General features: G+C 40.5%; 1 protein-coding gene across 1 annotated transcript in view; it reads left to right on the forward strand.

Annotated features, from left to right (window-relative positions):
* Window positions 1–23061, forward strand: part of WNK2 (WNK lysine deficient protein kinase 2) — a 147409-nt gene that overhangs the window by 119490 nt on the left and 4858 nt on the right. The window contains 3 exon segments of the mRNA XM_018052501.1: window positions 2794–2838; window positions 4285–4386; window positions 4389–4543. Of these exon segments, the coding sequence (XP_017907990.1) occupies window positions 2794–2838; window positions 4285–4386; window positions 4389–4543 (302 nt within the window).

The following is a 23061-nucleotide window of genomic DNA, read 5'->3' on the forward strand; positions in this document are numbered from 1 at the left end:
TCTAAACAGCATCAGGTGTCTGACAGGGCTGGCCATCCATACCAGAAGCTGCCTCTGTTTCCATGCCAAAGTGAATGTAGGGGCAAGTGGGGTGGGGGGCCTCATTGCATGCAGGCCTGGGCGATGCCTGAGACTCCTGGCCTGGCTATGGGGTTCTTGCAGACACGAGCTACACCAGGACAAGGTGTTAGGTCATTCAGTTGTGTTGCTCCTTTGCAGTCTGGGAAGAACAGTTTTCTCAGTAGCTGGGAGAGGCTGCCAAGCCCCAGATCCCTAGCATCTGCCTATGTGGAGGCTTCTCGGAGTATTTCTGGGATTGCTAAGCTGGCTTTTGCCAAGCCTTGGCTAAGGATGGAAGTGCTATGGGGAGGACTCTCTCTTCATGGGAAACCAGGGGGTGGGGCTGGTTAAAACCATTATTCCCCATGTGCGCCTGATGTCGCTTCCTATAGGCATGTGTGGGTCCCATGTAGGTATCCTGTGGGCCACAAGTGGGCCCGTGATGTATCCCATTTGGGCCCTTTGTGGGTTCTGTGCAGGCCTGCTGCCCTCGCATTGCTCCCTTGTAGCTTGATGTTCCTTGCAGCTACCTTGTTCCATCCTGCTCTGTAGGCAGGAACTCGATGTGTATACTAGCACAATGTGGGTTCAGCAGGGCTGGGTAGAGACTTGTTCATCAGACACTGTCTGCATGGTGTGTGTTTAGAGCAGGACTTAGGCCAGGGAACAGACACAGGGGACAAGATTCAAGGGGCCACTTGAGGATGGACAGGGCTCTGGCGTGAGTGTGGACTGGTTAGCCGCATGATGCCTGTTCAGCTGTGGTTTTGTAGAGCCAGACAGTGTGACCTGTGTGGAGGGATCCAAATCTGGTTTGTTTGTGTTAAAGATCCACCCTAAGGACTGGGAGCTGACCAGGCTCTGGTCACCTCAGGGCCCGTGTTCAGCCAGGGCATGGACGGCCAGGAGCTATGCTCCATCCCTTAGGAGGTGTCCAGTGAGGGTGTGGGTTGGTATTGCTTTCTGGCTCTGAGGATGGTGTCCTGGTGTCTGATGTCTTTTACCCTGCCTGGGTAACCAGAAAGATCAGTCTGGAGCCCTGATTTCTGGCTGATCGCAGGCACAGACTCCCTCTAGCAGCCAGCTTCTATGGCTGGCTGGCGTGTTCTCTTTCCCATGAGGGTGATAGGAGACAGCTCTGAATGCAGAGCTCTAGCAACACTAGGAGCTGCCAGGCAGGCACAGAGCAGCCTTTCGAAAGAACCTGTTATGGTTAGACTGCAGGGACCTTGCAGAAGTACTTAGTCCCAGGTCCCAGGGTCATCTGTAGGGGACTGCTGTGGTCCAGAGGACAGTACAACCCCAGGATCTCGACTAGGAAATCTGTGTTCACATGCACGGTCACAGAGCCCAGAACCCTCCTCCCTTTGTACCTTGGAACCCCTAAAGGGCTTTGTGCTTTCAGCTGAGATCCATCTCAGGACACAGACCTGCAAAAACTTTTCAGAGTTCCCACTGAGAATCAGTCTGGATTGCTCCTGCCTGGCCCAATTCCGTTTTATTCTCATAACAGACCCCAACTGAATATCACCTCCCTTTTTACCAAGTCAGCCACAGCGAACACAACAGGATGAGCCAAAATAAGTGCAGCTCAGTGTGAGCTAGTTTTCTGAACCAATGAGTACAGCTTTTCCCCAATAAGCCTTTGCCCCTGTCCCCCAATACAGGAAACAGTGTCTTGCCTTCCGTAGTGAGGGGGCTGGGAATGGTGCTGTGGTGGGCACTCTCTTGGGAGATTGGGGGTGTGTAAGCAATCGTGTAAGGGGCCATGGGCGGGAGCACAAACAGACCCTCCATGCTAGCGTGGCCTTGCTGAGTGACCTTGGGAGCACCTGAGCCGTCCTTGCCCATCCCACCTTTGCCTGCTCGGCTGCCTGGAGTGCCACAGGGTAAGCCAGGTGTGGCAGCCCCTTTCGGCCAGCTCATCTGCCCTCCAGGTGGGCACTAATTGTCAATGCCAAACACTAAAGTCACTGCCCATCTGTCTTAGCACAGGCAGCCTCTGGGAGCACGGGGTCTGGGAGCTCTTAGTGATGGTGCAGTAAGGAGGCCTCTCACCCTGCCCCATGGACAGGGAATACCCGATGAGGCAGCCGTGTTACCGAGAATGAGGGTCAGCTTCCCTCTGGCCTCTTTAGACAGGGCTCCTCATATTTTCCCCTCCACGCTCATCACTGGCTTGTTCAGGGCAGCCTAAGATCTGGGATTGGCCTCAAATCTGCAAAACAATGTATCTTTTTACACTTGGAAAACTGCCCATGAGCCTTATGCCAGGCAGGGCCAGGCTGTGCTCCATTGAGAGCTCTCCTGGCTGACTTCTAGTGGGCATCCTGCCTCAACCAGCAGGACTCCCAAAAACCTTATATTTGAAAGCCAAGCAGTGTGCTTTGCTTTTTTTTTTTTTAATTGTTTTTTTTTTTTCTTTCTTTATCTCTCTTTCTCTCTTTTTCTTTTTCTTTTTTTTTGGAATATGCTTCTAGAGACACACACACTTCTACCTGAAGCTTGGGGCTTGGCCCTGCACCTCCGCCCCTCGGCGAAGCTCGTGTGAACCTCCACACTGACTTGGGGGCCTCCCAGTTAGCCCAGGAGGCTGGTCCCTTCTTTCTGAACTGCTGGCCTTTGCTCCTCCTCGCACACTGATGACTTTTGCTTAGAGTGTGGTGGCTTATCCCCCTTGTGTGCTGTCCTGCCTAACCCTGTGGTCTTGTGTCATTTCTTCTTCCCTTGCAGGGTCTGCCTTGAAGCGTCTCTGTCTAGGCAAAGAGCACAGCAGTCGTAATTATCGGGTTTTTTACCCCTTGTCCGCTTCCATCGCATGGGCTTTATTGTGGCTAGTGCGCATTAGGGTTTCCACGGCTGGACCAGGAGCCGAGGGCCCAGCGGGTAGGCGGGTGTGGACCCGCTCTGTGCCCACCCTCCGTGGGTGCTGCTGGGCCTCCACCTGGTGAGATAGCCGCCCTCAGGCACACTTGCAAGCCTCCGTGGCTCCTAGAGTTTGTGCATTCTTGCCAGTTCACATCTAACTGGCTTTCCTTCTCCGAAACGTCCATGTATTACCAATCATTAATTGGCTCCTTTTCCAAAACCGTAGGAATGAGTATTTCCTTCAAGTGCTAAAGATGAGTGCCCCCACAGAGGAGAGATGCCGGGACAAAATGGGTATCAGTTTACCTGGGCCGCCCACTGCTCTCATCTCATGCCTCTTTTTTTTTTTTTTTTTTTAATTTAAAAAGTTTTTCTGTTTTTATTTTTGGGCTGAAATGTTCATGTAGAAATAGCAACATGTGTAAAATCTCATCACTAATGTTTAACTGTTTGTGTCTGTGCTTTTTCATTGCTAGCCTCTAAAGTAAACTGTGTTTTGCAATGACTTGTTTGAAGAGATGGTCATTAGGTTATTTATTTAGTGCAGAAAATTAAAAAATTGGCTTATCCAAAATTGCCAACCAGAAATTATGTACTGGAGGAGGAAAGGGACACAATTTTTTAAAGTTAAAAAGTCTATTTTGATCCAAAAAAAGATCTTTGAGTTAAGTGGCCAGGTGTGCTTCACCTAAGCCACAGCCCCAAGCCTTCCGTGGGCATCTGGGCTGCACAGATCCTTCTTCTACAGGCAGTAGCCCCTTAGTTGGCACCAAGGCTCTGGGTGTTTGTACACCTTATTATTATTACATGCTCTGGTAAGGAGAGGTATGGTTTCTGTGCCTTAAATTCCAGATCACCAAATCATTATCGTTTACAGAAACAGCAGTCCAACCTATTGCAAGTGTTTTCCCTTTGCTGAAAGGATATTGGCAGCTGCTAAGCACTCTGCCCAAAGTATTGTTGAGTCTCCTGTGAATACTCACGTTAGAACTTGGAGAGCAGAAGCCGGAGGACTTTGCCCCTAGTTTGTGTCCAGCTGACCCTGCAGTTTTCTGAACTCCCTCACACGGAGGTCTGATGGTCCTGGACAGTGTGGGCACAGAAGGGATACTGTGTAAAGCTGCCAGCAGCTGGGATCCTGTCCCCTGACTGTTGAGATGGGTGATGGCTGCCTGGCAAAGCCCTGTAGCCTGAGATCACTCCACTGTGTCTAAAACTGCATGGACCCCCAAATGCAGACCATCTCCTGAAGCAAGGTGTTGCCTGGCTTAAGCAAGACCATGGTTTAAATGACTGCAGCCGGCCAGTGGTGCTGGCGTGTGGTGTCACCAACCCTGGCCTGTGTGTGCTCCCCAGGGTCCTCCACCAGCAGCCTGGTCCCGGGCCCTGAGCCGGGCCCCCAACCTGCCCTGCACATCCAGGCGCAGGTGAACAACAGCAACAACAAGAAAGGCACCTTCACGACGACCTGCACAAGCTGGTGGACGAGTGGACAAGCAAGACGGTTGGGACCACACAACTAAAGCCGTCACTCAACCAGTTGAAGCAGACGCAGAAATTGCATGACATGGAAGCCACAGCAGGCTGGCCCCTGGCCTCTGGCGAGGCACGGGCTGTAAGTGGGGCATGGTTGGGGGGTGAAGGGGGGTGGATTTGCCCAGAGTTGAGGGGATGGAATGGGACTGAAGCCATGACTCCAGATCTCAGCAGAGCAGTAGGGCCTGGCCCGGTGCTGCGCAGTGTCTAGGTGGGACTGGCCAGCAGCTTGCAGGTATGGCCTTGTCCTGATGGCCGTACCTTCACTGTCTTCCATCAGAACCCAAGCTGGCAAAGTCTGCATGACGTACCCAGGGGAATACCTCTTGTTGTGTTTTAGCTCAGGTGTGCCCAGAACATGTAGGGCAGAAGTGAGGAGCTGCTGTCTTTGGTTCTGTTGTGATTTGTTCCTGGATCAGGACTGCTGACTTCAAAACCTACATTGAAGGAGTATTCCCTTTTTCAGTCTCCTGGGGGAGTTTGTGCAAGATTATGTTATTTCTACCTGAAATGTTTAGCAGAGTTTACTGGTGAAGCCATCTGGGCCAGGAGATTTTATTTTCTGTTTTTTTTTTTTTTTTACTTTTTATTTTATATTGGAATGTGGTTGATTAATTATGTGGTCTTAGTTTCAAGGGTACAGCAAAGTGTTTCAGTTATACATACACATGTATCTGTTCTTTTTTCAAATTGTTTTTCCCATTTAGGTTGTTTCATAATACTGAACAAAGTTCCCTGTGCTATACAGTAGGTCTTTGTTGGTTATCCATTTTTTGGTGGGGGATGGGGCTGCACTGAGTCTTCATTGTGGCCCATGGGCTCTTTGTTGCACATAGGCGTTCTCTAGTTGTGCATGGGGGTTTCTCTCTAGTTGTGGTGTGTGGGTTTCTGTTGTTTGGTGCACAGGCTCCCTAGTTGTGGCATGCAGGCTCTAGAGTGTGTGTGAGCTCAGTAGTTGCCAATGTGCAGGCTTAGTGGCCCTGCAGCATGTGGGATCTTCCCCAACCCGGGGTGGAACTCACGTCCCCTGCATCAGAAGGCGGATTCTTAACCACTGGACCACCAGGGAAGTCCCTGTCCATTTTAAATATAGCAGTATGTACATGTCAGTCCCAAACTCCCTAACTGTTCCTTCCCCCATCCTTCCCTGCAGTGACTATAAGTTCGTTCAAGTCTGTGAGTTTGTTTCTGTTTTGTAAATAAGTTCATCTGTATCTTTTTTTTTTTTTTAAGATTTTGCATACAGTAGTGATATTTTACAATATTTGTCTTGCTTGGTCTGACTTACTTCATTCAGTATGACAGTCTTTAAGACCATTCATGTTGCTCCAAGAGGCATTAGTTCGTTCTTTTTAATGGCTGAGTAATGTTCCCCTGTATATGTGTGCCACGTCTTTATGCATCTGTCCATGGGCAAGTAGGTTGCTTCCATGTCTTGCCTATTGTAAACAGTGCTACATGAGCACTGGGGTGCATGTATCCTCTGGGGCCATGTTTTTGTCCGTATACATGCCCAGGAGAGGGATTACAGGATCAAATGGTAGTTCTATTTTTACTTTTTTGAGAAGCCTCCATACTGTTCTCTACAGTGGCTATGAAGTGAAGTGAAAGTCGCTCAGTCATGTCTGACTCTTTGTGACCCCATGGACTATACAGTCCATGGAATTCTCTAGGCCAGAATACTGGAGTGGGTGGCCTTTCACTTCTCCAGGGGATCTTCCTAATCCAGGGATCGAAACCCAGGTCTCCCGCATTGCAGTCGGATTCTTTACCAGCTGAGCCACAAGGGAAGCCCACAGTGGCTGTACCGATTTACATTTCTACCAACATTCTCTTCACACTCTCCCCAGCATTTATTGTTTGTAGATTTTTTGATGATGGCCTTTTATTTTATTTTTTTGAGTGTGGGAAGGTTCAAAAATTTCAAATGTACAAAAGATTGAAAATTCTTCAGTGAACTCTCAGGTACCCTCTGCCTGTGAGCTGTGGTTGACATTTTGCTTGTACGTATTTGTCACATTTCTCTCCATCCCTTGAGGGTAAGGTTTCCACTATGGATTTCATTTCCTTTACAGTTTTAGTACCATTTAGGTTTTCTATTCTTTCTGTTAAATTCTCTTTTCTAACAATTGGTACATCTCTAAATTTATCTAAGCTTTCCAATTAATTGGCATAAAGTTGTTTATAACATCTTCTCTTCACAGTTTGCAGGATTTGCAGTGATGTCTTATTTTTCATTCCTGATAATGGTGATTTCTCTGAGTTTATAAATTTTATCAGCCTTTTCAAAGAGCACATCACTTTGATGATAATTCTTTATTGTATGTTTCATTAGTTTTTTCCTTTTATTATTTTTTCTATCTTTGGGTTACTTTTTTCTAGAAAGTTTCTTGAAATATGTAGTGCATTGATTTTGAGCCTTTCTTCTTTTTTTAATATAGGTATTCAGGATATAAAATTCCTTCTACTGATACTAGCTGCATTCCAAAGATTTTGATATGTAGCATTTTCTTTAGCCTTCTGTTCAAATATTTTATAGTTTCCATGGTGATTTGAGGTAATATAGTAATTAATGGAGGTAATATAGTTATTAGGGTCTTCTCAGGTGGTAAAGAGTATGTGCCTGCCAAGCAGGAGACTCAGGTTCAATCCTGGATCGGGAAGATCCCCTGGAGAAGGGAATGGCAACCCACTCAGTATTCTTGCGTGGGAAATCCCATGGACGGAAGAGCCTGGCATGCTACAGTCCATGGGATTGCAAAGAGTTGGACACAACTGAGCAATATATTTATTCATCTTTTTGTTTTTGTTTTGTTTTATTTTTTTTTAGCCTAAATGCACTGTGGTAAGAGAACAAATTTTGTGTGTTTTCAGTTCTTTAAAGCTTGCTGGGACTGGATTTTTGACCCAAGTTGTCAGTCTTGGTCACTGCTGCACAGGTGCTTGAGGTCATCCTCTTTGATTCCTTCTCATATCCACACTCCCCGTCTGAACTTCCTCTGTTCCTCTTCTGTAGCACCCTCCTGACTCTGCACCTCCATTAAACTCCTCAAATCTATGCTCCATTATTCTGGGACAGAACGGAGAGCTCATAACCTGGCCCCAAGACCCTGCAGGGTCTGCACCCAGTCCTCAGGCAGGCTGGTCGCTACTTTTCTGTTCAGACTCCACCACATCAACTCTCTGGATCTGTGCTGGGCCACGTCCTGTTGGTCAGCTCTGCTGATTGTGCTGTTCAGATATCTGCGATTCTTAATAAGGTTTTGGTTTTTTTCTTAACTATTCATGACTATCCATTTCTAGAACTTTTTTGTTATCCCAGACAGAAACAACTCAGTAAGGAACAACTAGCCAATCCCTCTTTCTGGTAACTGGTTATCCAGCCACTGGTAACCGCTCTTCTACTGTCAGTCTCTGTGGATTTGACTTCTCTTCAGCGACTTAGCAGCAGCAGCAGCAGCATGCCTCATGTAAGAGGAACCATCCAATATTTGCCCTTTTGTCACTAACCTATTTCACTTAGTATAATGTGTTCCAGGTTCAGTTTTTTTAAAAAATTGTGGTCAAAAACGTATAACATAAAATTTAACATCTTAACCTTTTTAAAATATATGCAGTTCAGTGGTATTAATTATATTTATATTGTCCAACCATCACCACCATCTGTCTACAAAATTTTTTCATTTTGTAGAACTGAAACTTTACACTCAATGAAAAATAACTGCTTATATATGTCCCCTTTCCCGCAGCTCTTTTCAACTATCATTCTGTCTATGAATTTGACTTCTTTAGGTACCTAATATATGTAGAATCATATTGTATTTGTCTTTTTGTAAACTGGTTTATTTCACTTAACATAATGTCTTCAAGTTTCACTCATGTTGTAGCATAAGTGAGAGTTTTTTAACACTGAGTGATAGTCCTTTGTATGTACATACCATACTGTTTTTATCCATTCATCCATTGATGGACACTTGGGGTGCTTCTCTCTTTTAACTGTTGTGAATAATACTACTATGAACATGGGTATATAGATATTTCTTTGAGTCTTTGCCTTCAGTTCTTTGGTATTCCAGAAGTGGAATCACTAAATCATATGGTATTTATAGTTTTAACTTATTGAGGAATCACCAAACTACTTTCCAGATAGCTGCATTATTTTACATTCCCACCAACAGTATATAAGGATTTCCCTTTCTCCACATCCCTGCTAACACTTCATAAAAATTTTCTGATTTTTTAAAATAGTAGTCATCTTGATAGGTATGAAGTGATATCTTCTAGTTTTATTTTGCACTTCCCTAATAATAGGTGATGTTGAGCATCTTTTCAGGTGCTTATCGGCCATTTCTATACCTTCTTTGATTCAAGTCTTTTGCCCATTTTTAAACTGTAAACAAAAGAAATTTATTTCTCACAGTCCTGGGTGCTTGATGTCTGAGATGAGGGTGTCAGCATGCTAGGGTGAGGGCCTTTTTCTAGGTTGCAGACTCCTTATTATAGCCAGCATTGTACACTGGAAAGAGCTTTTGAATTGAGTTTTTTTTGTTGTTGTTGTTGAGTTGGAAGAGTTCTTTATATATTCTGGATATTAATTTCTTTTCAGATAATATCATTTGCAAAAATCATCTCCCATTCTGTGGGTTGCCTTTTTGCTCTGTTGATAATGTCTTTTGGTGCATAAAAGTTTTTAATTTTCATGAAGTCCAGTTTATGTATTTTTTCTTTTATTGCCTTTGACTTTGGTATCATATCCAGTATATCATTGCCAAATCCAATATTATAAAGCTTTCTCTCCATGTTTCCTTCTAAGAGTTCTCTAAAGATGCTGAGTTTAAATATCTGTAGCTCTTATGTTTAGAACTTTTAATCCATTTTGAGTTAATTTTTATATGTGGTGTTTGGTAAGGGACCATCTTTATTCTTTTGCATGTTGGTATCTAGTTGTCCCAGCAGTATTTGTTTTAAAAAAAAAAGTGTTCTCTTCCCATCGAATGCTCTTGTCACTCTTTTTGGAAATCAATTCCTAGTAATGCAAAGGTTTATTTCTGGATTTTCTATTCGATTCCGCTTGTCTACAGTCTATCCTGCTGCTAACGTTACAGTGTTTTGATTTCTGTGGCTTTGCAGTAAGTTCTGAAGTCAAGAAGTAAGAGTCTTCCGATTTTGATCTTATTCAAAATGGTTTTGGTTATTGGAATCCCTTAAAAATCCAAATGAGTTTTAGGATGAGTTTTTATATTTCTTGAAAAAATGCTATTGAGACGTTGATAGTGATTTGTTGAATCTGTTTAGATTCATTTTGGGTTGTATTGACATAGTAACAATATTGTCTTCAAATCCATAAATATGGGATGTCTTCCCATTTATTTATGTTTTCTTTAACTTCTTTTGGCAGTATTTTGCAGTTTTCATTGTATAAGTCTTTCAACTCCTTAGTTAAATTATTCCCAAGTATTTTATTCTCTATGTTTTAAATGTAATTATTTTCTTAATTTCCTTTTCAAATTATTCATCGCTAGTGAATACAAATACAACTGACTGTGGTGTGTTGATTTTGTACCCTGCAACTTTGCTAAATTCATAAATTCTAGCAGTTTGTGTATTTGCGTATATGTGTGTTCTTTAGGGCTATCTGCATATAAGAACGTGTTATCTCTGAACAGAGGTAATTTCACTTCTTTCTTTCCAGTTTGGATGCCTTTTATTTCCTTTTCTTGCCTAATTTCTCTGGCTAGAACTCCAAGTACTATATTGAATAGAAATGGCAAAAGTGGCCATCTTTGTCTTCATCTTAAAGGAAAAGCTTTCAGATTTTTCACATCATAATGATATTTCACATCATTTTTCATATATAGCCTTCATCATACTGAGAATATTCTGTTTTATTTCTAGTATGTTGAATGCTTTTGTCATGAAAGAGTGTTAGATTTTGACAGGTGGTTTTTCTGCATTAAGATCATAGTTTTTCAATCTTTCATTCTATTAATGGTATATTATATTGATTGATTTTCATATATTAAATGATCCTTGCATTCCTCAGATAAATTGCACCTGGTCATTGAATTGACTGAATGCAGTTTGCTACTTTCTGCATTAGTATTTATCAAAGGTGTTAGGTTATAATTTTTTTATTGTGATATCTTTATCTAGCCTTGATATTAGGGTGATGCTGGCTACATGTAATGATTTAGGGAGTGTTCCCACCTCTTCAGCTTTTTGGAAGAGTTTGAGAAGTATTGGTATTAATTCTTTAAATAGCACAGCTCACCAGGGAAGTCTTCTTATCCTGGGGCTTTTCTTTGTTGAGAATTTCTTTTTTTCTTAATAATTTAATCTCAATACTTGTTATAGGTCTATTCAAATTTTTCTGTTTCCTCTTGAGTCTGTTTTGGAAGTTTATATGTTTCTAGGAAATTGTATATTTCATCTGAGTTATCCAGTTTGGTGGCTAAAAACTTTGCCAACTTTTTATCTTTTTAAAATACCAAGTTTTTATTTCATTGATTTTTCTTTATTGTATTTCTATTCTGTATTTTGCATATTTATCTTACTTATAATCTTTATTATGGTATACAGTTAAGTTGTTGACTTAAGATCTTTCTTTTTTAATGTAGACTTTTACAGTTACAAATTTCCCTCTGGACACTATTGTGTTTTCCTTTTAATTTGTTCTAAGGTGATTAGACACGATAGACAGAGTACCTGAAGAACTATGGACAGATGTTCATGACATTGTACAGGACACAGGGAATCAAACCATCCCCAAGAAAAAGAAATGCAAAAAGGCAAAATAGTTATCTGAGGAAGCCTTACAAATAGTTGAGAAAAGAAGAGAAGTGAAAGGCAAAGGAGAAAAGGAAAGATATACCCATCTGAATGCAGAGTTCCAAAGAATAGCAAGGAGAGATAAGAAAGCCTCCCTCAGTGATCAATGCAAAGAAATTGAGGAAAACAATAGAATGGGAAAGACTAGAGATCTCTTCAGGAAAATTAGACTTACCAAGGGAACATTTCAAAGATGGGGCACCATAAGGGACAGAAATGGTATGCACCTAACAGAAGCAGAAGATATTAAGAAGAGGTGGCAAGAATACACAGAAGAACTGTACAAAAAAGTTCTTCACAACCCAGATAATCTCAATGGTGTGAGCCAGAGCCAGACATCCTAGAATATGATGTCAAGTGGGCCTTAGGAAGCATTAGTACGAACAAATCTAGTGGAGGTGATGGAATTCCAGTTGAGCTATTTCAAATCCTAAAAAATGATGCTGTGAAAGTGCTGCACTCAAAAGGCTAGCAAATTTGGAAAACTCAGCAGTGGCCACAGGACTGGGAAAGGTCAGTTTTCATCAATCCCTAAGAAGGGCAATGGCAAAGAATCCTCAAACTACCTCAAACTACACAATTGCACTCATCTCACACGCTAGTAAAGTAATGCTTAAAATTCTCCAAGCCAGGCTTCAGCAATACGTGAACTGTGAAATTCCAGATGTTGAAGCTGGATTTAGAAAAGGTAGAGGAACCAGAGATCCCATTGCCAACATCTGTTAGATCATAGAAAAAGCAAGGGAATTCTAGAAAAATATCTACTTCTGTTTTGTTAACTTGCCAAAGCCTTTGACTGTGTGGATCACAACAAACTGGAAAATTCTTAAGAGATAGGAATACCAGACCACCTGACCTGCCTCCTGAGAAATCTGTATGCAGGTCAAGAAGCAACAGTTAGAACTGTACCTGGAACAACAGACTGGTTCCAAATAGGAAAAGGAGTACGTCAAGGCTGTATATTGTCACCCTGCTTATTTAACCTATATGCAGAGTGCATCATGCAAAATGCCAGACTGGATGAAGCACAAGCTGGAATCAAGATTTCAGGGAGGAATATCAATAACCTCAGATACGCAGATGACACCAGCCTTATGACAGAAAGTGAAGAGGAACAAAAGAGCTTCTTGATGAAAGTGAAAGAGGAGAGTGAAAAAGCTGGCTTAAAACTCAACATTCAAAAAACTAAGATCATGGCATCCAGTACCGTCACGTCATGGCAGATAGATGGTGAAACAGTGGCAACAGTGACAGAGTTTATTTTCTTGGGCTCCAATATCACTGCAGATGGTGACTGCAGCCATGAAATTAAAAGACACTTGCTCTTTGGAAGAAAAGCTATGACAAATCTAGACAGTGTATTAAAAAGCAGAGACGTTACTTTGCTGACAAAGGTCCTTATATTCGAAGCTAGGCTTTTCCAGTAGTCATGTATGGATGTGAGAGTTGGACCATAAACAAAACTGAGCACCAGAGAATTGATGCTTTTGAACTGTGGTGTTGGAGAATACTCTTGAGAGTTGCTTGGACTGCAAGGAGATCAAACCAGTCCATTCTAAAGGAAATCAGTCCTGAATGTTTATTGAAAGGGCTGAAGCTGAAACTCCAATACTTTGGCCATCTGATGCAAAGAACTGACTCATTTGAAAAGAACCTGATGCTGGGAAAGAGTGAAGGCAGGAGGAGAAGGGGACAGCAGAGGATGAGATGTTTGGATGGCATCACTGACTTAAGGGACATGAGTTTGAGCACACTCCAGGAGTTGGTGATGGACAGGGAGGCCTGGTATGCTGCAGTTCGTGGGGTTGCAAAGAGTCAGACCCAACTGAGTGGCTGAACTGAAGGTGTTTCCTAGTTTTCCTTGTGATAATGTCTTTGACTATTTGGTTGTTTGAGTTTGTCATTTACTTTCTATGTATGTATGTATGTGTGTGTGTCTGTGTATATATGCCAGTTGTCTAGTTTTTTAATTTCATCCATTGTGTTAGAAAGGATACTTTGTATGATTTATATCTTTCTGCAGTGTTTTGTGGCCTAGCTCAGTTCAGTCGCTCCTGTGGAGCTCTTGCAGTCAAGCCCTGCTGGCCTTCAAAGCCAGGTGCTTTTGGGGCTCCTCCCTCTGATATCAGAGCCTCAGGCTGGGAAACCTGCCTTGGGGCTCACAGCTCTAACTCATGTGGGAGAACTTCTGCGATGTGATTAATCTCCAGTTTGTGGATAGTCCACTTAGTGTGTATGGGATTTGATTACATTGCAGGTACACCCTTCCTACCATCTTGTTTTTGTTTGTTTTTTCTCTCCTTGGATGTAAAATATCTTTTTTGGCCACTTTCAGTCTTTTTTATTGATGACTCCTCAGCAGTTTTTTGTGTATATATGCTCCTGAGAGGGGGTGAGCCCGAGCTCTTCCTGTTGCACCATCTTGGATGAGCTCTCAGGAGTTTTATTTCACATCATTGTACTTTCTTTAAAAAAATTTTTTCTTAATTGAATTACAGTTGAGATATTTCAAATCCTGAAAGATGGTGCTGTGAAAGTGCTGCACTCAATATGCCAACAACTTTGGAAAACTCCACAGTGGCCACAGGACTGGAAAAGGTCAGTTTTCATTCCAATACCAAAGAAAGGCAATGCCAAAGAATGCTCAAACTACCGCACAATTACACTCATCTCACATGCTAGTAAAGTAATGCTCAAAATTCTCCAAGCCAGGCTTCAGAAATACGTGAACCGTGGACTTCTAGATGTTGAAACTGGATTTAGAAAAGGCAGAGGAACCAGAGATCAAATTGCCAACATCCGCTGGATCATCAAAACAAGAGAGTTCCAGAAAAACATCTATTCCTGCTTTGTTGACTATGCCAAAGCCTTTGACTGTGTGGGTCACAATAAACTGTGGAAAATTCTGAAAGAGATGGGAATACCAGACCTTCCTGACCTATATGCATGTCAGGAAGCAACAGTCAGAACTGGACATGGAACAACAGACTGGTTCCAAATAGGAAAAGCAGTATGTCAAGGCTGTATATTGTCACCCTGCTTATTTAACTTATATGCAGAGTACATCATGAGAAATGCTGGGCTGGAAGAAGCACAAGCTGGAATCAAGATTGCTGGGAGAAATATCAATAACCTCAGATATACAGATGACACCACCCTTATGGCAGAAAGTGAAGAGGAACTAAAGAGCCTCTTGATGAGAGTCAAAGAGGAGAGTGAAAAAGTTGGCTTAAAGCTCAACATTCAGAAAACAAAGATCATGGCATCTGGTCCCATCACTTCATGGGAAATAGATGGGGAAACAGTGGGAACAGTGTCAGACTTTATTTTTTTGGACTCCAAAATCACTGCAGATGGTGATTGCAGCCGTGAAATTAAAAGACGCTTACTCCTTGGAAGGAAAGTTATGACAAGCCTAGAGAGCATATTAAAAAGCAGAGACATTACTTTGCCAACAAAGGTCTGTCTAGTCAAGGCAATGGTTTTTCCAGTAGTCATGTATGGATGTGAGAGTTGAACTGTGAGGAAAGCTGAGTGCAGAAGAATTGATGCTTTTGAACTGTGGTGTTGGAGAAGACTCTTGAGAGTCCCTTGGACTGCAAGGAGATCCAACCAGTCCATTCTAAAGGAGATCAGCCCTGAGTGTCCATTGGAAGGACTGATGCTAAAGCTGAAACTCCAGTACTTTGACCACCTCATGCGACGAGTTGACTCATTGGAAAAGACCCTGATATTGGGAGGAATTGGGGGCAGGAGGAAAATGGGGACGACAGAAGATGAGATGGCTGGATGGTGTCACCGACTCAATGGCCATGAGTTTGAGTAAATTCCGCAAGTTGGTGATGGACAGGGAGGCCTGGCATGCTGCGATTCATGGGGTCGCAAAGAGCTGGACACGACTGAGCAACTGAACTGAGCTGAACTGATAGTTGATTTAAACTATTTATTAGTTTCAAATATACAGCATTGTGATTCAATATTTTTATAGATGTGTATCATTAAAATTATTATAAAATGTTGGCTGTATTCCCTGTGCTGTACAGTATATCTTTGTAGCTTATTTATTTTATACATATTGGTTTATACCTCTTAATCTCCAGCCACTGTCTTGCCCTCTCTCCCTCCAGCTTCCCGCTGGTAGCCACTAATTTATTTTCTGCATATCTGTGAATCTGTATCTGTTTTGTTATGTTCATTTTTTTTAGATTCCACATATATCTGATCAGACAGTATTTGTCTTTCTGTCTCTAAGTTGTTTCACTAAGCACAGTACTCTCCAGCTTCATCTATATTGATGCGAATGGCAAAATTTCATTCTTATGGCTGAGTAATATTCCATTATATATGTGAACCACATATCTTTATCCATTCATCTGTTTCTTAGGCTGTTGTACATAATGCTGCTGTGAACATGCATTGAGGTACATGTATCTGTTTAAATTAGTATTTTCATTTTCTGTTGATTCACACCCAAGAATGGAATTGCTGGATCATATAGTGTTTCTAGTTTCAGTTTTTTTTAAAAACCTCTATAATGTTTTCCATAGTGGCTCCACCAATTTGCATTCCCATCAACAGCGTACTGCTGCTGCTAAGTCGTTTCAGTCGTGTCTGACTCTGTGCGACCCCGTAGACGGCAGCCCACCCGGCTCCACCGTCCCTGGGATTCTCCAGACAAGAACGCTGGAGTGGGTTGCCATTTCCTTCTCCAGTGCTTTAAAGTGAAAAGTGAAAGTGAAGTCGCTCAGTCGTGCCCGACTCTCAGCGACCCCATGGACTGCAGCCCACCAGGCTTCTTCGTCCATGGGATTTTCCAGGCAAGAGTACTGGAGTGGGTTGCCATTGCCTTCTCTATGGTACCCTTTTATCAATATCCTTGCTAACATTTGTTATTGGTGATCTTTTTGGTTATAGCTATTGTGATAGGTGTAAGGTGATACCTCATTGTGGTATTGACTTTCATTTCTCTGATTACCAGTGTTGAAAATCTTTTCATGTGCCTTTGGTCATCTGTATGTGTTCTTTGAAAAATATCTATTCAAGTCCTCTGCTTATTTTTTAAAATAAGGTGTTTTGTTTGTATTGAGTTATATGAACTGTTTATTTATTTTGGATATTAACCCCTTATCAGTCATATAATTTGCAAATATTTTCTCACTTTGAATAGGTTGTCTTTTCTTTTGGTCAAAGGTTTCTTTACCTGTGCAAAAGTTTTTAAGTTTAATTAAGTCCCACTTGTTTATTTTTATTTTTGTTTCCTTTGCCTTAGTTTTGTAGTCTTTAGATTATAGACCTTTTGCCTCCTTGGTTAAGTTTATTTCTAGATATTTTATTCTCTTTGATGCAGTTTTAAATTGGATTATTTTATTGCTTTCTGATAGTTGATGATTAGTGTTTAGAAAAGCAATAGGTTTCTGTTTGTCAATCTTATATCCTACAACTTAATTGGATTCATTAATTAGTTCTCATAGTTTTCTGTTGGGACTTTAGAATTTTCTATATATAATATGTCATCTGAAAATAGTGACGTTTTTACTTTTTCCTTTCAAATTTGGATACCTTTTATTTCTTTTTCTTATTTGGTTGCTGTGGCTAGGACTGCCAGTACTATGTTGAAAGTGGCAAAAGTGGGCATCCTTATCTTGTTCCTGATTTTAGAGGAAAAAGCTGAGTATGTTAGCTGTCAATGTGTCATAAATGGCTTTTATTATGTTGAAATATGTTTTTTTCTGTACCAACTTTGTTGTGAGTCCTTATCATGAATGGAAGTTGAATTTTGTCAAATGTTTTTCCTGTGTCTGTTGAAATGATCCTGTGATTTTTATCCTTCCATTTGTTAATGTGGTGTATCACACTGATTGACTTGTGGATTTTGAACTATCTTTGCATTTGTGGAATAAATCACACTTGATTATGGTATATGATCCTTTTTATATATTGTTGAATTTGGTTTGCTAATATTTTTGAGGATTTTTGTGTCTGTATTCATCAGAGATACTGAAGTAATTTTCTTTTTTGGGTAATACCTTTTTCTAAATTTTATCAGGGTAATAATAGCCTTGTAGAATGAATTTGGGAGTGTTCCCTCCTCTTCATTTATTGGAATTGTTTGTGATGCTAGGTATTAGCTCTTCTCATTATATTTGGTAGAATTTCCCTGGGAAGCCATATGTTCCTGGACTTTTGTTTGCTGGGAGATTTTTTTTTTTTAACACTAATTCAATTTCTTATTGATCTGTTCAGTTTGTTTCTTTCTTTCTGATTCAGTCTTTGAATACTTTGTGTTTCTCAAATTTTTATCCATTCCTTCTAGGTTGTTCAGTTTGTTGGCATATAACTGTCTGTAATATTCTCTGACAGTATTGTGTTTCACTGATACTGGTTGTAATCTTCTCTTTCCTATCTTACTTTGCTTATTTAAATTCTCTTTTTTTCTTAGTGAGCCTTGCTAAAAGCTTCTCAATTTTGTTTATCCTTTTAAAAAATCATTTCTTGCTTCCATTGATCTTTTCTATTTTTTGTCTCTATTTTATTCATTTCCTCTCTGATCTTTATTATTTTTCAATAAAGATTAATAAAAATATTATTTTAAAATAATGCCTTAATTATTTCTTTACTTGTGCTGACTTGAGCTTTGTTCTTTTTCTAATTCATTTGGGTAGAAGATAGCTTGATTTTTCTTGTACGCTCAGATATGTATGTATCATTATAATCTCCCCTATTACATCTACTTCTGCTGCATCACATCAGTGGTACAAAGGTGTGTTTTTGTTTTTATTTCTCTTTTTTTCTGATTTCCTCTTAGATTTCTTCACTGACCCATTGTTTCTTCTAAAGACATGTTATTTAGGCTCCATGTGTTTGTGTTTTTTCTTCCAGTAATTGGTTTCTAGTTGCACGCTGTTGTGGTTGGGGGAAAAAAAGCGTGATGTAATTTCAGTGTTCTTATATTTATTGAAACTTGTTTTGTGGCCTAGTCTGTGATCTATCCTGGAACACATTTCCATGTGAACTTGAAAAGAATGTTTATTCTGCTGTTTTGGGATGGAATGTCCTATATATACATATATTATGTATATCTGGTCTAGTGTGTCATTTAAGACCACTGTTTCCTTATTGATTTTCCATCTGTATGAATCTGTCCCTTGATGTAAGTGAAGCGTTAAACTCTCCTACCATTTTTCTATTATTGTCAATTTCTTGTTTTTGTCTGTTAATATTTGTTTTCCATAAATTTAGTTGCAGCTATATGGGATGCATGTATGAATGTTACATTCCTTTTTTTTTTAATTGATCACTATATCATTTTATATATATATATAAAATACCCTTTGTTTTCTTTTTATGGACTTTCCTTTAAAGTCTTATTTGTAAGATGTAAGTATTGATACCAGCTTTCTTGTCATTTTCATTTGCATGAAAAATAGTGTGCATGTCTTTTGAAAATTTCATCTATTTGTTGCCTATGCTGTGTCTTCATTGCTCCATGCAGGCTCTCTAGCTGTGGTGAGCAGGGTCCACTCTCTAGTTGCAGTGCACAGGCTTTTCATTGCAGTGACTTCTTTCGTTGCAGAGCTCAGTCTCTAGACTTAGTCTTCAGCAGCTGTAGGCATGTTGGCCCAGTATTTGCAGCACATGGTCTCAGTAGTTGTGGCACACGGGCTTAGTAGCCCCACAGCATGTAGAATCTTCCTGGATCAGGGATTAAACCCATGACCCCTGCAGCTGACAGCTGGATTCTTAACTAGACTATCAGAGAAATCCTAGTCTGTGTGTCTCTAAAGAGAGTCTCTTGCACACAAATGGGTCCAGTTATCTGCTCTGTCTTTTGATTGAAACATTTAGATACATACAGATGTGTATTTAACAGCTTTTTTGTTACTTGTTTTCTGGTTGTTTTTGTCATTCTATAGTCTTTTCTTCTTCCTTTAGTTTCTTCCCTTTGATCTGATGATTTTCTTTAGTGATATGCTTGTGTTACTTTCTCTATTTTTTGTGTATCCATTGTAGTATTTTGATTTGTGGTTACCTGAGGTTCATATATGTTGACCTATATATTTTCTTTTTTAAACTGGTAGCCATTTAAGTTCAAATACACTTTACTACCTTCCCCTGTGTTTTAGGTTTTGGATGTCATATTTTACATCTTCATAGATATACATTAACTGTTTATTGTAGTTATAGTGGATTTTCTAACTTTTGTCCTATAATCTTTGTACTAGCTTATGTTGAGTGATTGACCCACAGCCTTTACTACATATTTGTGTTTACTTGTGGGGTTTTTCCTTTCCTTATTTGAGAAGTTCTTTATTTCCCTTTCAATTCTGAATGATAGTATTGCTGGAAATAATCCTAGTTTTAGGTTTTTCCCTTTTACCACTCTGAGTATGTCATGCCATTCCCTTTTGGCCTGCAAAGTTTCTACAGAAAAATCAGCTGATAGGCTTATGGATATTCCTTTGTATGTGACTTTATGTTACTTTTTCTCTGGCTGCCTTCAATTTTTCTCTTTTATTTAACTTTTTCCATTTTAACTATGATACGTTTTGGTCTATATCTCTCGGTTCATCTTGTTTGGAATACTCTGAATACCTGGATATCTGTTTCTTTCTTCAGGTTCAGGAAATTTTCAGCCATAATTTCATTAAATACATTTTCAACCCTCTTCACTCTCTCTCTTCTCTCTGGAAGCTCTATAATTTGAATGTTAGCATACTTGATGTTGTCTCAGAGGTTCCTTAAACTGTTCTCGTTTTTTAAAAATTTGTTTATCTTTTTACCATTCTGGTTGGGTGATTTCCATTATTCTGTCTTATGCATTCTTCTCTATTACTTAGTCTTCTGTTAATTCTTTCTAGTATGTTTTTCATTTTAGTTATTTCATTCTTCAATTTGGACTGGCTTTTGTACTTTCTAGTTCCTTGTTAAAATTCTCTCGGTTCATCTGTTCTTTTCCCTAGTTTGTTTAACATTCTTATTACCAATGCTTTGAACTCATTATCTGGTAAATTCTGTTCTCATTGGTGGTTTTGTCATTGTTCTTTCATTGGAAAGACATTCCTTTGTTTTCTCACTTTGCTTAACATTTCCTCTTGCTACGAAATTTGGTGAAACTGTTGCCTATCCTGGTCTTGTACTTACGTGGAGACCTCTATGCAGTCTGCCTGTGCTCAGCAGTTTTGATGTGAGAGGTGGATCTGATGGGTCATGTCTGCCCACCAGGGTGTGCTGTCTGGTATCACCTGGTGGATGATGGGGCTAGAGATGGAGGGACTAGAGCCATAGCCAAGTGTGAACTAAAGCTTCTTCTATGCTGAATGGTCATCACTACCCTACCAGGGGTGGGGCCTTGTCACCAGGTGCTGAAGCTGGGGTGGTAGCTGAGCTGGTTGCTTTCCCTCTAAGAGTGCACTCTGCCCTCTCCTAGAAATGGCAGTTTTGCCCCAGGAGGCACAGTGCTAGAGCAGAAAGGGCTGCAGTGGGCACCAGGTGTGGGGCAGGGTGTACAGTGGGACAGTCCCAGCAGGCTAGTCAGCTCCAATCAGCTCCTGATCTGCTGCCTCTGAGTACCAGCCGTGGCTGTACTTGCCCCATGTATATGCAGGGTTAGGTTTGAGCCAGCTCCACCCCCAGCTACACACTCTTCTTAGCAATGATAGCTTTCAACCTGGTGGGAAATCTCCAGAGGTAGAGGGGCTGGGCACATGCTAGGCAGTTTCATGAAACTCTCCAGAACCCCATCCTACACTTCATTCCTGGGAGTAAGCAAGCATGGGTCTAGGTTTCTAGGTTTCTCACCCTCCTCGAAGTCCAGTTGATTTTCAGACCACTGAAGAAGACATATATCCTTCTGGAACTCCTGTACTGTAAATGTCAGCATGTTGAACCCCAGGGCTGAAGTACCAAATATGTAGGTCAAATCACCACCAGGAGAGATCTCCTCGTGACCACCACATATCACCCTTCTCTTCTGTGGGCCCAGATCCCAGCCTCATGGCTCTTTTCCCTTCTTACGTCACTCATATGGCTCTTTCTTTTACAGCTTTTGTTTTAGAAGAATTTTTCTTTCCATTTCCAGTTCATTTTCAGAGAGAGTTGCTCCACATATTAGATGTATTTTTGATGGGTTCACGGGGGAGGGTGAGGTTGGCATCATCTTCCTACTGTGCCATCTTGATCTCCTCTCCTCCATCCTTTTGCTTTCCACGTCTTTGTGTTTTTGTGTCTAAAGTGAGTATTTTGTAGACAGCATATAGATCACTTGTGCTTCTTTATCCAGTCTGCCAATCTTTTATTTGGAGATTTCAATCCATTGACATTAAAAGTAATTATGGATAATAAAAGATTTCTACTGTGTTTTTTTTTTCTTACAGTTTTTTATTTGGAGATTTCAATCCATTGACATTAAAAGTAATTATGGATAATAAAAGATTTCTACTGTGTTTTTTTTTCTTACAGTTTTTTATTCCTCAATTACTTCATTATTGCCTTAAGTTTTTTTTGTAGTGTGTTGTTTTGATTCCTCCCCCTTTTAACTTTTCTGTGTATATTTTTATTTTCTTATTGATTACCTTAGGGTTTATAATTAAAATCTTAGCCTTATAACAGCTTTATTTGAATGATACCCCCTTGTTTCAATAGTGTGAGAACACTTTACTTCTGTATATCTCCATCCCTTCTCCTTTGTGTTTTTGCACAGACTGCATCTTGTTACATTGTTGCCCATTCACATGGATTTATAATTGTTATATAATGCATTTGCCTTTTAAATCATATAAGGGAAAAAGGAATTAAAACCAAACTTAAACAATACTATTGGCTTTCGTATTTAGCTATGTAGTTGCTTCATTTATTTCTTCTCATGACTTTTGAGTTACTGTCTATTATCCTTTCATTTCAACCTGAAATGGAAGTTTTTCGTTTAGCATTTCTTGTGAGGCAAATCTTTTAGTAACAACCTGCCTTTGTTTCTGTTTATCTAGAAGTCTTGATTTCTCCTTCAACCTGCTCAGTGTAGAATCTTGGTTGACAGTCTTTTCTTTCTGTACTTCAAGTATTTTTCCCTGTCTCTAGTTTTCTCCTCTTGAAAGGCTCTGGACACTTATCTTCTTCTTTTTTTTCTCTTGCTGTTTCTTAGAATTGCCTATTTCAATTATATGGTCTCAAATTTGCTGATTCTTTTTCTGCCTGCTCAGATCTGCTTTTGAGCTCCTCTGAAGTGAAGTGAAATCGCTTAGTCGTATCCGACTCTTTGCGACCCCATGGATGGTAGCCTACCAGGCTCCGTGATCCATGGGATTTTCCAGGCAAGAATGCTGGAGTGGGTTGCCATTTCCTTCTCCAGGGGATCTTCCCAACCCAGGGATTGAACCCAGGTCTCCTGCATTGCAGACAGACGCTTTACCGTCTGAGCCACTAGGGAAGCCTCTAGTGGAATTTTAATTTCAGTTATTATCCTTTTTCGCTCTAATGTTTCAGCTCTAATATTTGGTTCCTTTTATAACTTCTTTGACTTTATTGATACTCTCATGTAGTTCATGCGTCATTATCCTGATTTCCTTTTTCTCCATGTTTCCTTTAATTCTTTGAATGTGTTTGAAACAGTTGATTTAAAGTCTTTATTTTGTAAGTGTCTAGACTTCTTCAGGGACAGTTGCTATTAATGAGTTTTCCCCTTTGTATGGATCATACTTTCCATTTTCGGTGTGTAAATATTTGTGATTTCTTGGTGAAAACTGGACATCTGAATATTATAAGTGATAACTCTGG

The sequence above is a fragment of the Capra hircus genome, chromosome 8 (genome assembly GCF_001704415.2).
Source record: "Capra hircus breed San Clemente chromosome 8, ASM170441v1, whole genome shotgun sequence".
In the NCBI taxonomy this organism is placed as follows: Eukaryota; Metazoa; Chordata; class Mammalia; order Artiodactyla; family Bovidae; genus Capra; species Capra hircus.